This window comes from Macaca fascicularis, chromosome 19, assembly GCF_037993035.2.
Source record: "Macaca fascicularis isolate 582-1 chromosome 19, T2T-MFA8v1.1".
NCBI classification, from domain to species: Eukaryota; Metazoa; Chordata; class Mammalia; order Primates; family Cercopithecidae; genus Macaca; species Macaca fascicularis.
The window spans coordinates 52,071,493-52,086,742 of record NC_088393.1 but is presented as its reverse complement, the minus strand read 5'-3'; the positions used below and the strand labels follow the sequence as shown (position 1 = coordinate 52,086,742).

The window sequence follows — 15,250 nt, the reverse complement described above, 5'->3', positions numbered from 1 at the left end:
ACATGGCAGTTCACTAGTTAATTTCCCTTTTGGCAGTGTTTCCAAATTTCCATAGTTAAACACACAAGGGAAAACACATTTTTTAAATTATAAAATTTTCTTTAAATGTTTATAAATAAATATGCAAATATACCAAAAGAAAGACTAAAAAGAAATGCATTCGAAGTTTAACAGTTACTATATTTACATGCTGTATTCATGGGTAATTATAAACTTGTACTACTCATATTTCTCCAATTTCTGAACGCTCCACAATGATACCGTTGCATAACAAGTGAAATACTTGTAACAAATGAAATAGTTGTAATGAATGAAATAGCTGACAAACTCCCAGAACAGTCCAAGCCCATAAGCCTTGCTCTCGAGGTCCCTTCAATCAAGTCCTAACTTGCTTTCCCCACCAGATTCCAGCCAGTTCCTCTGCCTCAATGAGAATGTATCCAAAAGATTATCAACTAAGGCTCTGACCTGTAATGCCCAGGTTTCAACGGCAGATCCACCTCTTACTACCTAGGTGACTATGCGCAGATAACTCCTGCTCCTTTGTATCTGACTCATCTTTAAAACGGAAAAAAGTAGTACCTCTCCACAGAGCCATGGTGTGGCGAAAATTTGATTATTTTTATAAAGCCCTTGGAATAAAGTTACCAATTGAGGCTTAATTATTATCACCACCCATGCCTGAGGACACATCCTACACTCTTGGTTGGGGTGAGCATCTCTGTAAAAGAAAAAAAGCCAAGGACCACTCACGTAGAGCTTTGGTAGCCAAGAAGTCCCTCCCTGCAGGTCTTTTTGAGAATCAGGCTGGGGAAGGAGAAGGCTGTGAAACACCCTGACCGCGTTGCCGGCCCGCATAAAAGTTAAATGTTCCTCTCCCTTCGTGGAAAGTGGACACAACCCTCGCCTTCCTAAAAACAGGTCAGAAGCGTCCGGGATCACCCAGCGTCCTGCAGGAATCAGAGACAAGGGCGGGGGTCCCTGTAGCTGGAGCTCTGACCCCACCCGGGGACCTGACAGCCTTCGTGGGAAATTAACACTAAGAAGAGACCACCAGTCACTAAAGGAAGGACTGCTTTAAGGCTTTCATTTGTGTTACCTCTTCCAGTTCCCAAAACGATTTCATTAGGATGGTCCTAAAGTCCCCATTTTAAAGAACAGCAGTGGGAGGTACAGGGAGGTTAATAACATCCCAACCCTAAACTGTGAGAAAGTAGCCTCACAGGTGGGATGGAGGGAGGTGGGCTGAGCGAGCTGAGAGCCCCCAAAACCCTCAAAGCAGGCGGCGTCCCAACCAAGTCCCAACCCCCAGCCTCATCTCCGGGGACGCGAGGACAACCCCAAGACCAAGAAGGCTCCGCGGACAAGAACGAAAAGAGCGGCTGTTGCACCTTCAAACCTCCGTTTTCCAACGAGGCTCCTTCTCCTCTTAGTCAACTTCCAGGTGGTTGCGAGCCCGCATCGTAAGGGGACATGTTGAGAAGGACCGACAAGACACACAACTGACACAAAACTACCACCGAAATGCACTGCAGCAACCTCACCCCCCGGGAGCGGAAGTGCCCCCTACTCGGCGCAGCGTGTGGACTACATTTCCCAGAATTCCCCGGATACGCCGCCCTGCGCCAACTTGCCCGTCATTCGACGGATCGCCGGCGCTACACTTCCTTGAATGCCAAAGGAGACGTTGTATATTATCACCCTCCAGCGGGAAGCCTGGAACTCCCCGGTGCTCTTTGACTAGACTTCCCGCAATGCCCACGAGGAATGAATTCCATATACCCGAGCGCCTGGTGAGGAATATGGACTGTGACCCTGAGAGTGGTCCTTCCCTTTCCCTGCGTCCTCGAGAGAAAATATTGAATAGACAGGAATTCCTGAAGTCTACACGCCTGCCATGATGACAGGAGTGTTACTGAAAGAGAACAAAGCAAGGAGATACAATCTTCAAGGAGTTAGCGGTCAGGAGATGGCTGAAAGGCTAATATACTAGACGCTAACAGTATGAGCTAAATCTAAGAGCTTAAATAATGGGCCAGGAAAAAATGGTTTGGGACAGGCAATTCCTGGGGCACCAGCCCCTGCTCCAGACACTGTTGTACCACTGCTTTGGCAAGAAAAACAACCACAGTTTAAGTGTTTATGAGGGCTGTAAGAAAGAAAGAGAAAAGAAACACGAAAAGCGGCTCAACAGTCAAAGACAGGCTCGTTTTGGAGAATAAACCTGAGAGGGGCTTCTGGCCGATTGCCGTCAGGAGCACAGTCTCTTACAGACTAAGAGTATTGACTTTAGGGTGAGAGAGCTTATCACAGGCTTAGAATGTTTCTGTGTTGGGGAGAAGTCTGTTGTGGGGTTGGAATATCTCTGGTTGGAGGGGAGGTTATCTTGGGACTGACATCTCTCCAGTGGAAGGGAGGTTATCTCAGGGCTGGCATGTCTCTGGTCAGGGAGGGGTTTATCTTATGGTTGGAATGTTTCTGGTTGAAGATGTCATTTATGGTTTATGGTCATGCCGACCTTAGCCATTAGGCTGATGCCCTTTGGATTTAGGCAGTTTTTGATCAAGGTGAACTTTAAAATGGCAGTGATTGTCCAAGATGGCAATGCTCCTGCCCTGTCAAGAGCCAATATGGAGGGCCAATTGCCCTCCTGGAAAACCTATTTTCCCACTTTAAAGTTTTCATATTAATATTCTTTAGACGTGGAAACGCCACATTCCAGAGAAATTAAACTGCTTAGTATTGTGAAAGGAAAATATCTTGGGCCCCCAAAATCACTAAGGAAACCTCAAGCTGGAAATAGCTTAGGGCAAACCTGCCTCCCATTCTATTCAAAGTCACTCTTCTATCTGTCCTTGCTACTAGGGCCCTTCCATGACATGTGGGAATTATAGGAGCTATAATTCAAGATGAGATTTGGGTGGAGACACAGCCAAACCATATCAATGTGTGTAGATTTCTTATTTTCCATTATTACTTAAAAGAAAGCTTGTTTCTAACTCTTCTATGGTCATGTAACAACATATCCTAGAAATCACTTCATGTACAGTACATTCTTTTTAGCACTGCGTAAACTAGAAAATCCAGAAATAAATTTCTACACCTACAGTGAACTCATTTTCAACAAAGGTGCTAAGTATATATATTGGGAAAAGGACAGTCTCTTCAATAAATGGTGCCAGAAAAACATGATATCCACATATAGAAGAATGAAACTTCACCCCATTGTTCACCATATACACAGATAAAATCAAAATGGATTAAAGACTTAAATCTAAGACCTCGAACTATGAAACTACTACAAGAAAACATTGGGGAAATGCTCCAGGACATTAGTCTGGGCAAAGATTTCTTGAGTAATACCCCAAAAGCATAGATAACCAAAGCAAAAATGGACAAATGGGATCACATCAAGTTAAAAAGCTTCTGCATAGCAAAGGAAACAATCAACAAAGTGAAGAGACAACCCACACAATAGGAGAAAATATTTGCAAACTATACATCTGACAAGGGATTAATAACCAGAATGTAAGGAGCTCAAACAACCCAATAGGAAAAAATTTAATAATTCAATTTAAAAATGAGCAAAAGATCTGAATAGACATTTCTCAAAAGAGGGCATACAAACGGCAAACAGGTATATGAAAAGGTGCTCTACATCATAGATCATCAGATAAATGCAAATCAAAACTACCGTGAGATATCATCTCACCCCAGTTAAAATGGCTTTTATTCAAAAGACAATATCAAATGTTGGTGAGGATGTGAAAGGAGTGAGGGAGGGAATCCTTGCACATTGTTGGTGGGAATGTAAATTAGTACAACCACTGCGGAGAACAGTATGGAGGTTCCTCAAAAAATTAAAACTGAAACTACCATACAGTCCAGCAATCCCACTGGGTATGTACGCAAAAGGAAGGAAATCAGCATATCAAAATGATATCTGCACCCTCCCCTGCAATGTTTATTACAGCACTATTCACAATAACCAAAATTTGGAAGCAACCTAACTGTCCTTCAACAGATGAATGGATACAGGAAATGGACATATACACAATGGAGCCACAATTCAGCCACAAAAATGATGAGATTTTGTTATTTGCAACAATATGGATGGAACTGGAGGACATTATGTTCCGTGAAATAAGCCAGGCACAGAAAGGCAAACTTCACATGTTCTCACTTATTTGTAGGAGCTAAAAACTAAAACAATTGAATGCATGGAGACAGAGAGCAGAATGTTAGTTACCAGAGGGAGGGAAAGGTAAGGTTAGTGGTGAGGGAAGTGGGGATGGTTAGTGGGTACAAAAATATACTTAGATAAAATGAATAAGATCTAGTATTTGATAGCACAACAGAGTTACTACAGTCAACAATAATTTATTGTACATTTAAAATGACTAAATGAGTATGGATTGTTTCTAACACACAAAAATGATAAATGCTTGTAACAGATACCCCATTTACCCTGATGTGATTATTATGCATTGTATGCCTGTATCACATACTCTATATGTGTACCCATAAAAATTAGAAATTTTTTAGGCTGGGTGCAGTGGCTCATGACTGTAATCCCAGCACTTTGGGAGATTGAGGTGGGCAGATCACTTGAGTGCAGGAGTTTGAGACCAGCCTGGGCAACATGGAGGAACCTCATCTCTACAAAAAAATACAAAAATTAACCAGAGGCAATGGCACGTGCCTGTAGTCTCAGCTACTCAAGAGGCTAAGGTGGAAAGATGGTTTGAGCCCAGGAGGCCACCACATCCAGCTAGTTGTATTTTTAGTAAAGACAGGGTTTTACCATGTTGGCCAGGCTGGTCTTGAACTCCTGGCCTCAAGTAAACTGCCCACCTCAGCCTCCCAAAGTGCTGGGATTATAGGCATGAGACACTGCGCCCAGCCCTTTGCCCATTTTTTTAACTGGGTGGTTTCTGTTATTGAGTTGTAAGAATTCTTTATATAATTTGGATAGAACTCATGCCATATGGTCTTTTCATGTTCTTGACAATGTTCATGTATGCATAGCATTTTTTAAAACTTAGGTCCCATTTTTGTATTTTTATTTGCTTTTGCTCATGTTGTTTCATTGAAGAATCCATTCCAAATAAAAAGGAAGATTTACTTCTATGTTTTCTTCTACGTTTACAGTTTAGCTATTACATTAAGTCATTGATGAATTTTGAGTTAACTTTTAAGTGTAGTGTGAGATACAATCTAACTTCATTATGTTGTGTGTCTGTGTATAGGTGTCCCAGCAGTATTGGTTGAAGACTATTCTGTCTCCATAAAGTAATCTTGGATCTTTCTTTTTTTTTTTTGAGACGGAGTCTCGCTCTGTCACCCAGGCTGGAGTGCAGTGGCCGGATCTCAGCTCACTGCAAGCTCCGCCTCCCGGGTTTACGCCATTCTCCTGCCTCAGCCTCCCGAGTAGCTGGGACTACAGGCGCCTGCCACCTCGCCCGGCTAAGTTTTTGTATTTTTAGTAGAGACGGGGTTTCACTGTGTTAGCCAGGGTGGTCTCGATCTCCTGACCTCGTGATCCGCCCGTCTCGGCCTCCCAAAGTGCTGGGATTACAGGCTTGAGCCACCGCGCCCGGCCTGATCTTTCTTGAAAATCAAGGGGCCTTAGATGTATGGGTTTCTTTATGGATTCTCAATTCTATTCCATTTATCTATATGACTGCCTCCTGGGTTCAAGTGATCCTCCCACCTCAGCCTCTCCAGTAGTCTCCAGCTGGGACTACAGACATACACCACCACAACTGGCTAATTATTGTATTTCTTGTAGAGGTGGGGTTTCTGATGTTCACTGAGAAATCTAAAACTAATGCATACAATTATAAAATAGAAAAATTCCAGCAAATATTCATTGCTGAAGAAAATAAGAATATAAGCTGGGCGCGGTGGCTCAAGCCTGTAATCCCAGCACTTTGGGAGGCTGAGACGGGCAGATCACAAGGTCAGGAGATCGAGACCATCCTGGCTAACACAGTGAAACCCCGTCTCTACTAAAAAATACAAAAAGCTAGCCGGGCGAGGTGGCGCCTGTAGTCCCAGCTACTCGGGAGGCTGAGGCAGGAGAATGGCGTGAACCCGGGAGGCGGAGCCTGCAGTGAGCTGAGATCCGGCCACTGCACTCCAGCCCGGGTGACAGAGCGAGACTCCGTCTCAAAAAAAAAAAAAAAAAAAAAAAAAGAAAATAAGAATATAATTGTAACACATTATGTATGTACACTCAAAAAAAAAATTCCAGAAAAACAGATATGCTTGTCCAGAAATACACAAAGGTATTTATTTAATTTTTTTTTTTTTTTTTTTTTGAGACAGGGTCTCACTCTGTTGCCCTGGCTGGAGTGCAGTAGCACTATCATAGGTCACTACAACCTCAATCTTCCAGACTCAAGCGATGTAAGGATGCAGCAAAAATACAAAGACACGTGGCTGACATTCTAGGGGTCATCAATTTCGACATATTCATTAGTGTTTTGAAAGTGTGTGAATAAACTCTTATACTAAGGCCTGTCTCCTGAATAATAACTAATTGTCAAACTTCTGTTTGAAACCCTGCAGCACGACTTACAAGCATTCTCTGCTATGACAGTCCCATGACCACTGGGGTATGCTGAGCTATGGCTGAAACACTAACTTTAAACAAATGTTTTACTTCCCATAAGACCAGATGAAAACTATCAGCAGCATTGATTCTGTGATAAATGACAAGATATGAACTCACACTTACCACATGCCTCTTATTTTTAATGTTTCTCTCCTTTGTGAACTCTCACATGAGACTGTAGTGAGACTGAGTAGAGGCTTTATCACACACATCACACTACTAAGGTTTCTTTCCAGTGTGGACACTGATGAAGAGTTAAAGTCTGAATGAAGCACATACCATTCTGCCACACTTCCATGGTTTCTCTCCTATGTGAAGCCTCTGAGGCCTAATATTTCCAGTGATGTAGCAATCACACTACTGGGTATATCCAAAGGAAGGGAAATCAGTATGCCGAGGAGATATCTGCACTCCCATGTTCACTGCAGCACTACTCACAATAGCCAAGATACGGAACCCACCTAAGTGTCTATCAATAGATGAAGAAAAGGTGGCGCATATATATATATATATACATACACACACACACACACAATGAAATACTCTTTAGATATAACAAAGAAACAAAATTGTGTCACTTGTAGCAACATGGATGAGCTTTGGAGGACATTATGTTAAACAATATAACCCAAGCAAAGAAAGATAAATACCAACTGTCCTTACTCACATGTGGAAGCTAAAAAAAAGCTGATTTCATAGAAGTAGTGAGAACAATGGCTCTAGAGGCAGGGAAGGGTAGGGGATAGGTGGGATGGCCAAAGGTTGGCTAAAGGATACAAAAGTACAGGTAGATAGGAGGAAGTTCTACTGTTCTGCAGCACTAAAGGTGACTATCATCAACAACGATGTATTTTCAAATTGCTAAAACAACGAATTTTTAATTTTCCTAACACAAAGAAGAGATCATTGTTTGAGGTGATAAATATGCTAATTACACTGATTTGATCATTATACATCATATACGTATATTTAAATATCAAATTTTCCCCCTTAAATATGTACAACACTTACGTGTCATTTAAAAATAATGATAAAATTATATCAAGATTCAAGCGCCTCTTGTAGCGCTTCCCACAGTCCTCACATTTGGATGGATTTTCTCCACTGTGGTCTCTTGGTTGGTCTTTACGGTATGACCGGTGTACAAGCTTCTTTCCACAGTCCTCACATTTGAATGGTTTTTTCTGGCAGTGGAGTCTCTTATGATTCAAAATACTTGAGGCCTGTCTAAAGCTCTTCCCACAGTCATCACAGTTATAAGGTCTCTCTCCTGTGTGCGCTCTATGGTGCAAGTCAAGACCTGACTTAGTAATGTAGCTCTTCCCACACTTGTCACATTTGTATGGCTTTTCTCCAGTGTGGACTCGCTGATGGATCAAAAGATATGAGGACCGTCTGAAGCTCTTCCCACATTCTTTACAATTATATGGTTTCTCTCCTGTGTGGATCGTCTGATGCTTACACAAATCCAGCCTACCGATGAAGCCTTTTCCATATTCCCCAGTGTTGTTTGGTTTCTTTCCTGTGTGGACCACACAATGCCTATTAAGACTTGACCTAAGACGGAAGCTCATACTACATATCTCACATTTGAATGGCTTCTCCCCTGTGTGAATTCTCTGATGTTTCTGAAGCTGGATATCATGAATGAAAGCCCTCCCACATGCCTCACAATTATAATGTTTCTCTCCCATGTGTAATTTGCAATGAACTGTAAGTGCTGATCTACATCTGAAGCCTCTCCCACATTGTTCACATTTGAAAGGTTTCTCTCCAGTGTGGACTCTCTGATGAGTTTGCAGATGTAAACTCTGACTGAATTCCTTACCACACACATCACACTTAAAGAGTTTCTCTCCCAGGTGGACTCTCTGATGAATATGAAGTGCTGAGATGTAACAGAAGCTTTTTCCACACTCATCACGGGAATGAGACTTCTCTGCTGAGTGTATTTGCTGAGGTAGATCAAAGATGGAAACATCACTGAAGGATGGTTTACACTTCCCATGATTGGAAGGTTTCTGTCCTGTATGCATTATAGATAGTCCTTCCTCAACCTGGGAGTGGGCATCACCCTGTTCAAAGAACTGAGAGCTATTTGTGGTAGAGTCTTGAAGCCTGGTTAAATCACTTGCAATTTCTTCCCAGATCTGCTGGCAGGACAACCCTTCATGTGGTCCTGCTTCTGGAACAGTCTTCATCTCAGGTTGGATCTTGCCTCCTATCAGAATACAAAATTAAGAGATCAGGACAAGCTATGCCCTGTTCAGTGTTTTTTAAGAGTTCACACTTAGGACATGGTATGAAACTTCAATGAACATTCAGTTTTTGTTTTCCAAGTGCACCCTGGTTTCTGGTTTGCATGAGAGCAATCTAAAACCATACCATGTTGCCGGGCACAGTGGCTCACACCCACAATCCCAGCACTTTGGGAGGCTGAGGCACTTTGGGAGGTTGAGGCCTGCGAATCACTTGAGGTCAGGAGTTCAGGACCAGCCTGACCAACATAGTGAAACCCTGTCTCTACTAAAAATATAAAAATCAGCCAGGTGTAGTGGAACACACCTATAATCCCAGATACTTGGGAGACTGAGGCAAGAGAATTGCTTGAACCCAGGAGGCACAGGTTGCAGTGAGCCGAGATTGTGCCACTACACTCCAGCCTGGGCGACAGAGTGAGACTCTGTCTCAAAACAAGAAGGAAAGGAAAGGAAAAGAAAAGGAAAAGGAAAAGGAGAAAGAAAGAACGATACCACATCTCAAATATAAAATCCTTGATAGAAATGAAAAATTAATATGACACATACATTTAACCTGTTACTATTAAAATTTCCAACTCAGTCTGAAATCTTACATGATAAATTACTAAACTATTATGTACATAATGAAATATGAATCAAAAGGAACTCTAAGGCAAAGCAGTAACAATAAATACTTTGTATATTTACCTGTATATTGTATTTCCTTATAAAGAAGTTAACCTTCCTTTTTGTATGAGGTGGCTTAAAAAACATTTTTAAAAATAAGAAAAGAAGTTAACCTAACTAAAAAGAGGTTGGGACTTTGTCCTCAGTATCTGAGAGATAATCTGTAGGATCTTGAAGGGGCATGCCTGAGGAAAGTGTCTCTGTTTGCTTGGGGGCAAATCTTGGGTAACTCTTGATAGTGAAATAATATAATTTAGGGTTGTGACTAGCCACAGCTTTGGGGGATGGGAAATGGCAGGTGGAATTCCCCATATCAGAAAAAATAACAATGTGATTTAACGTGGGGCTTTAGGTCACAGGGAACCAGTGGACCAAAAGACTAAATAACCACAAAGGAATCAACCAACCAATTATGGCTGTGTAATGGAGCCTCAATAATTACTCTGATCCCAGCACTCAGTTGACTTTCCCTGATTGGTAGTTCCCTGTGTCTAAGTCACATGCTAATTTTGGGTATGTAACATGCCCTACTCTACTGTGAGAATACAATAGGAGATCCACATTTGGTGCTTCACTGGACTCTGTCTTACTTGGTTTTCCCCACTGGCTAACTATAATATGCATATTTTCCCTGTAAATGTCAGTAACTGTGAGAATAAATGCATCCAGTGAGTTCTGAGAGTCTTTCTAGGAAATTATTGAAAGTGAAGGTAGTTTTGAAAAACTCCTGAATTTGCATTTGGAGTGAAGTGAGAGCAGTTCTCTGTAAAATGTCCCATTAAACTTTTTAGTTTAACCCTTCATGATACTAAACATCAAACACCTTAGAGTGTTTATATCTACAAATCGAAAGTATTCCTATGCAAGAATTTTGCACGACACGTATAAAATACTTAATCTTACTTTTCTGTTTTGATATGGACAGTAACTTGGTTATCTGAAAGAGTACAGACAACTGCAGTTCTGAGGGGAATCTGAAAGGCTGTCCTTCCAGGGGTCCACAAAGGAGGATGCTCTTGATCAGACAATCAATGATGTGAAGAATCACTTGGAATGAAAAGAAAGCCTATAATGTAGATAAACAGGCCTTTATAACTTTTTATATTCAAGACTACATATCAGTGAGCTGAAATAAAGTTAAAACCTGCAATAGACATTTATAGAAAGGAATCAGAATGAAAATTATCACAGCGTGGAGACAAGCAGGAAAGGTATCGTTAATGAAATGTCAGCTAGTCACTCACATACATCTACGCGCATGAAAAATGTCCAGGTTATACTGAAAGGTATTTCTTACTATGGTTCATGCTCACAAAATGTTCAAACCTTTGTCAGGATATTACCAAGTCCTGAATCAGGTAAATTTTTCTGATGGAGAGTTAAGTTCCAAAGGTTGAATCTTGGAAAATATTAACAGGTAAGTGGATACCTATCGGTGTACAGTGGTGACAGAGAAGGGCTGGGCTCCTGGCCAAACTCCACTCTTAAGCCTAGAACCTCGGCCCTAAGTGGAAACAGATGACCCCATTTTTCTGCCCAAATGTTGCTTTTTTGGCCTGCCTGCCACTATCCTGTGCCCATAAAAGATTTCAGCTGGCAGAGCAACACAAGCAGCTGAGTGGCAAGGATACAAGTTGCTGAGCAGTAAGCAGAGAAGCAACTGAGTGTTGGAAACTATAGATAGATCTGGCTAACTTCAGAAGGTGTGGCTTTGGAGAGCGTTCTAGCCACAAATGGCCTGCTTTCAGAAACAGATCACTTTCCCATCCCCTTTCCAGCCTCCTTTTCTGCTGAGAGCCACCTACTGCTCAATAAAGTCTTCTTTATTCATTACCTTTCACACAGTTCGTGTGACCCGGTTCTTCCTGGATGCTGGACAAGAACCCAGCTGCCAAGAGGGCAGGGGCAGCTACTCTGAAGCTCCACTGAGCTGGCTGGCACTTGGCCATCCCCAGATGGCAGAGCTGAAACAGCACGGGTTGTAACATGCTTGGACACTGCTGTGGGGCATGCACAGAGCCTGCTCCCACCAGAGAGGAGCGACCAGCCAATTCCAGCATTCATTTGCTCCAGTTCTGGCACTCGCTCACTTGCATGCTCTCTCCCGCAAGGAGTGGACAGCGGAGGGCTGAGTGAAACAAACCCTGCAGTTTCCGCCCACAAAGACGGTCAAGGGAATAATCCTCTCATCAGTACAGGGATATATTTAATACACTGTGACTTATAAATAAGAGGTCTTTAAGGAGAAGGGAAGGTCTCTCAGGATGTTTCTATTTTGAGAAAGTAATTCCCCAATTCCTTCCAGGTCATACCGCTTACCAGTTCAAAATATACCAGTTCAAAATAAATCTATCAAAATAAACAAAAAGCCTGTAAAATCTGTGTCCTTTTAACTTTTTGACAATTAAATTTGCATAATGTAAAGATGAGGAAATATACACATTTTTGAAGAAAGATGACCAGAAACAGAGTCAACATTCAGCTACATAACTTGCGTCTTCTCATCCTCATTCTTCCCCCTCTAAGGGAAGGAAGGAGGAACCTGGGGGCAGTGAAGTGCAGACCGACTTTGGAAAAGGCAAATGGGCTGCAAATGGGTAAATCTTTCAAAGGAAATGTAGCTGGAAATCCTCATTCAAAAAGACTTTCTTCCCAGATATAAACGTGCTCCCTATGGAAAGCTCCAGGGTAGGTCCCAGGGAAGGCATATTACTCAGCGTGGTCATGAAAAAAAATGCTATGCTTAGAAGTTTCCACAGGACATGGGTTAACTGCACACACATAAAACCAGTCATGTCAAGGAAACCTAAGAAAGTTGGAAATGGATAAGCAGTCATCCACAGAGGAAAAAAAAAACTGTTCTGCAATATATAATCAGCCCTCCATATCCATGGGTTTGGCACCCATGGATTCAACCAACAGTGCTTAAAAATTATTTAGGGAAAAAAATTTCAGTTCCAAAGAGCAAAACTGGAATTTCTCACAAACTAAGTCCTATGTTGAATCCTTGTGAATGAAGTGACAGGTAGGCATTGCATTTGGTATTATAACTGGTCTAAACATGATTTAAAGTATATGGGAGGATGTACATAGGTTATAGGCAAATACTCCACATATATCAGGAACTTGAACATCTCTGGCTTTCGGTATCCATGTGGGGTCCTGAAATCAAATCCCTATGGCTTCCAAGGGACTAATATATTTCATTCACTCTGGTTCATGTATTACTTATTAGCTAGCTCCATGATTCCTACAGACAGTGAAGTCCCCCCATCCATTAATTCATTCATCAGGATACCAGATATTTATAGATCCCTCCATGTACTAGAACTATTCTAGGCACTGAAAATGCAGTCATAAACAAACAGATAAACACCTTGTAGAGATTATATTTGAAAGGGAATAGGTGATCTACCAGTAAACAAAAGCATATGACACATAATACTTGCAGGCCAAGTAAAGATAGGATGATATTTTCAATAGGGTGCTTGAAGATGACCTCTCCCATGATAGTAAAACTCAGCAGAGACCTGCATAAACTAAAGGAGGGGGTCAGTAAGTTTTGTGGGGACAGAGGATTCCAGTCAGAGACAAAAGCAAGTGAGGGCTCTGTGGCAGAAGCTTCTGTAGTAGGGAACATAATTGTTCCTGAAAGATGTCTACATCCAACCTTCAGGACCTATGAATCTGAAACATTACACAGCAAGGCAGATTAAGGCTGCAGATGTCATTGAGGTCACTAATCAGCTAAGCAGAAAGTAGGAAAGTCAACTTGGATCATGCAGGAGTGATGAATACAATCACAAGGGACCTGAAAGGTGGAAGACATAGGCATAAGAAGAGTGGCAGAGGGAACGTGGCTCTGGAAGAATGGTCAAGGATGCAATGTAGCTGCCTTCAAAGATGGAGGAATGGAAACTAGAGCCAAGGAATGTGGACAGTGTCTAGGGACTGGTAAAACAAACGAAGACTTCTCTCCGTGAACATCCAGAAAGGAACAAAGCCCTAAGACAGCTTGATTTTTATCCAGTGAGATGTGTTACACTTCAGGCCTAAAGAAAAGAGAAATAATAAATGCTTCTTATTTAATCATCTAAGTTCGTGGTCATTGGGTACCAGCAACAGGTGATACAGTGTACTTGGCAGGATGGAGAAACAAGAGGGATGACAAGGTGGCCAGAAAAGATAGAGAAAGAGGGAGAGTATGGGAGATGTAGTGAAGAGGCAGTGAAGAATGAAGAGTAGACCACAGGGGTTTCTAGAAGCCACTTAAAGAGGCTTTCATAAAAAAAGGAGGCCGGAATGGCTCTTAAGCTGAGGAATGACAATCTGACATCCAGGTCCTAAGGATCACTTTAGCCGCCATGAGGAGAACAGATGTCAGGGTGGGAAGGCACGGAGCAGGGCCACCAGCTGGAAGGAGGTTATAATAATCCAGGAAAGATGTTTGGCCATTTAGAACAAGGTGATGCAGCTGAACACGCACAGAAGTAAAACAGATGGAAGTCACAAACAAGGACACACAGTTGCTTGCTTCTTACCTGAATTCCCTTCTCTTTGGGTTGCTATATCCATCATCCAAAACTTTTCCTCCCTTAGAAAGTGGAAAGTATCTCGGTGGAATGGTTGATGCCCTGTAAACAGGCAAAATCACATGCTTAATCCCAACATATTCTAGATAATATCAGGGTAACACTTACTGGAAATTTAGGTTCCCACTGCACACTTAAACTTGAACACCCTAGGATACAAAACCACTCCTGGGACCTGACATTCCCTTATAGAAGATGCCTGTCCTCACCCACTGACAGCAGGTTCCTGAAGTTCTCCAGCATCACATCTCGATACAGCTTCCTCTGGGCAAGGTCCAGCAGCCCCAGCTCCTCCTCAGTGAAGACCACCACCACATCCTTGAAGGTCACTGCCTCCTACAGCATCAAACATATGCAACCTCAATCTCACAACCAATGGTTACTGGGAGAGAAGCAACATTGAGGAGGTCAAGGGAAAAAATGGAAAGCTTTTCTGGATCTTCAGAGATGTAGGTCAACTTATAGAATTCCCATTCATTCTAGTCTGTGTCCTGACAATGACACACATTGATTGTCCCAAGTGTCATCAGAAGTCCAACGATGGAGAAGTGCTGTGGTCTTATTTAGTGAACTCATTGAGTTTACTGGTATGTAGCCCCCCTAGGAGTCTAAATGCTGCATCCTGGGCTACAGGTATATAGGTTTCAATGAACCTTGCTAATAGTCCCAGCAACAGTGAGCAATTCAGTCAGTATCTGCCCAACCTGGCAGCCGGTTGATGAGGCTGTGGCTGTGAAACCCCAATCTCAGTATTCCCAATAATTATTTTTCCTTTTCCCCTTTATAGTGCACATCCTGTTGGTAGTTTGTGGTTCAGATCACCACAGTAACTGACAAAGGTCCTCCTGACTCTAATCTGGAGGTGATGCTTCCCTGAACATCCCCTGACTTCTACAGGATCCCACAGTGGTGAAGAATGAGACCACAGAACACTGTAGGGGGTATCAGGGTCCTTCTGATGGTACTGGGGACACCTGATCCTCCCATTTGGGTGGCTGGCACTATCAGGCATATCTTTTTGTACAGGACATGACCTCCTTCCTGACTGAACAACTCAGGCAGGAAAGTCTTGGCCAAAAAACCAGGGGAATGGATGTCTACAGTGGTAGTAG

The 15,250-nt window shown here is 42.3% G+C and overlaps 1 protein-coding gene and 1 long non-coding RNA gene across 12 annotated transcripts in view; one reads left to right on the top strand and one right to left on the bottom strand.

The window, feature by feature from the left end:
- The window catches only part of LOC102117336 (uncharacterized), a 68,285-nt gene that overhangs the window by 15,698 nt on the left and 37,337 nt on the right, over positions 1-15,250 (bottom strand). For 5 of the 10 annotated variants that reach the window (XM_074023833.1, XM_045379287.3, XM_045379286.3 and 2 more), the window contains 4 exons: positions 14,348-14,474; positions 14,088-14,180; positions 10,450-10,593; positions 7,150-8,840 (listed from right to left, as the gene is read on the bottom strand). In XM_074023833.1, the coding sequence (XP_073879934.1) occupies positions 7,627-8,840; positions 10,450-10,593; positions 14,088-14,180; positions 14,348-14,474 (1,578 nt within the window). In that variant the 3' untranslated portion in view covers positions 7,150-7,626. Of the gene's footprint in view, positions 1-753; positions 951-1,391; positions 1,569-7,149; positions 8,841-10,449; positions 10,594-14,087; positions 14,181-14,347; positions 14,475-15,250 lie in introns of those variants that run through there. The other 5 variants (XM_005589487.5, XM_074023834.1, XM_005589490.5 and 2 more) reach the window with 4 other exon arrangements.
- LOC135968363 (uncharacterized) lies at positions 1,658-9,570 on the top strand. Of its 2 annotated transcripts, none has more exons than XR_010583032.2 (2): positions 1,658-4,264; positions 6,331-9,570. It is a non-coding gene; the product is annotated as an uncharacterized lncRNA (long non-coding RNA). The 2 variants fall into 2 exon arrangements; XR_010583033.2 differs by having other exon boundaries at positions 1,658-1,793; positions 6,331-6,519.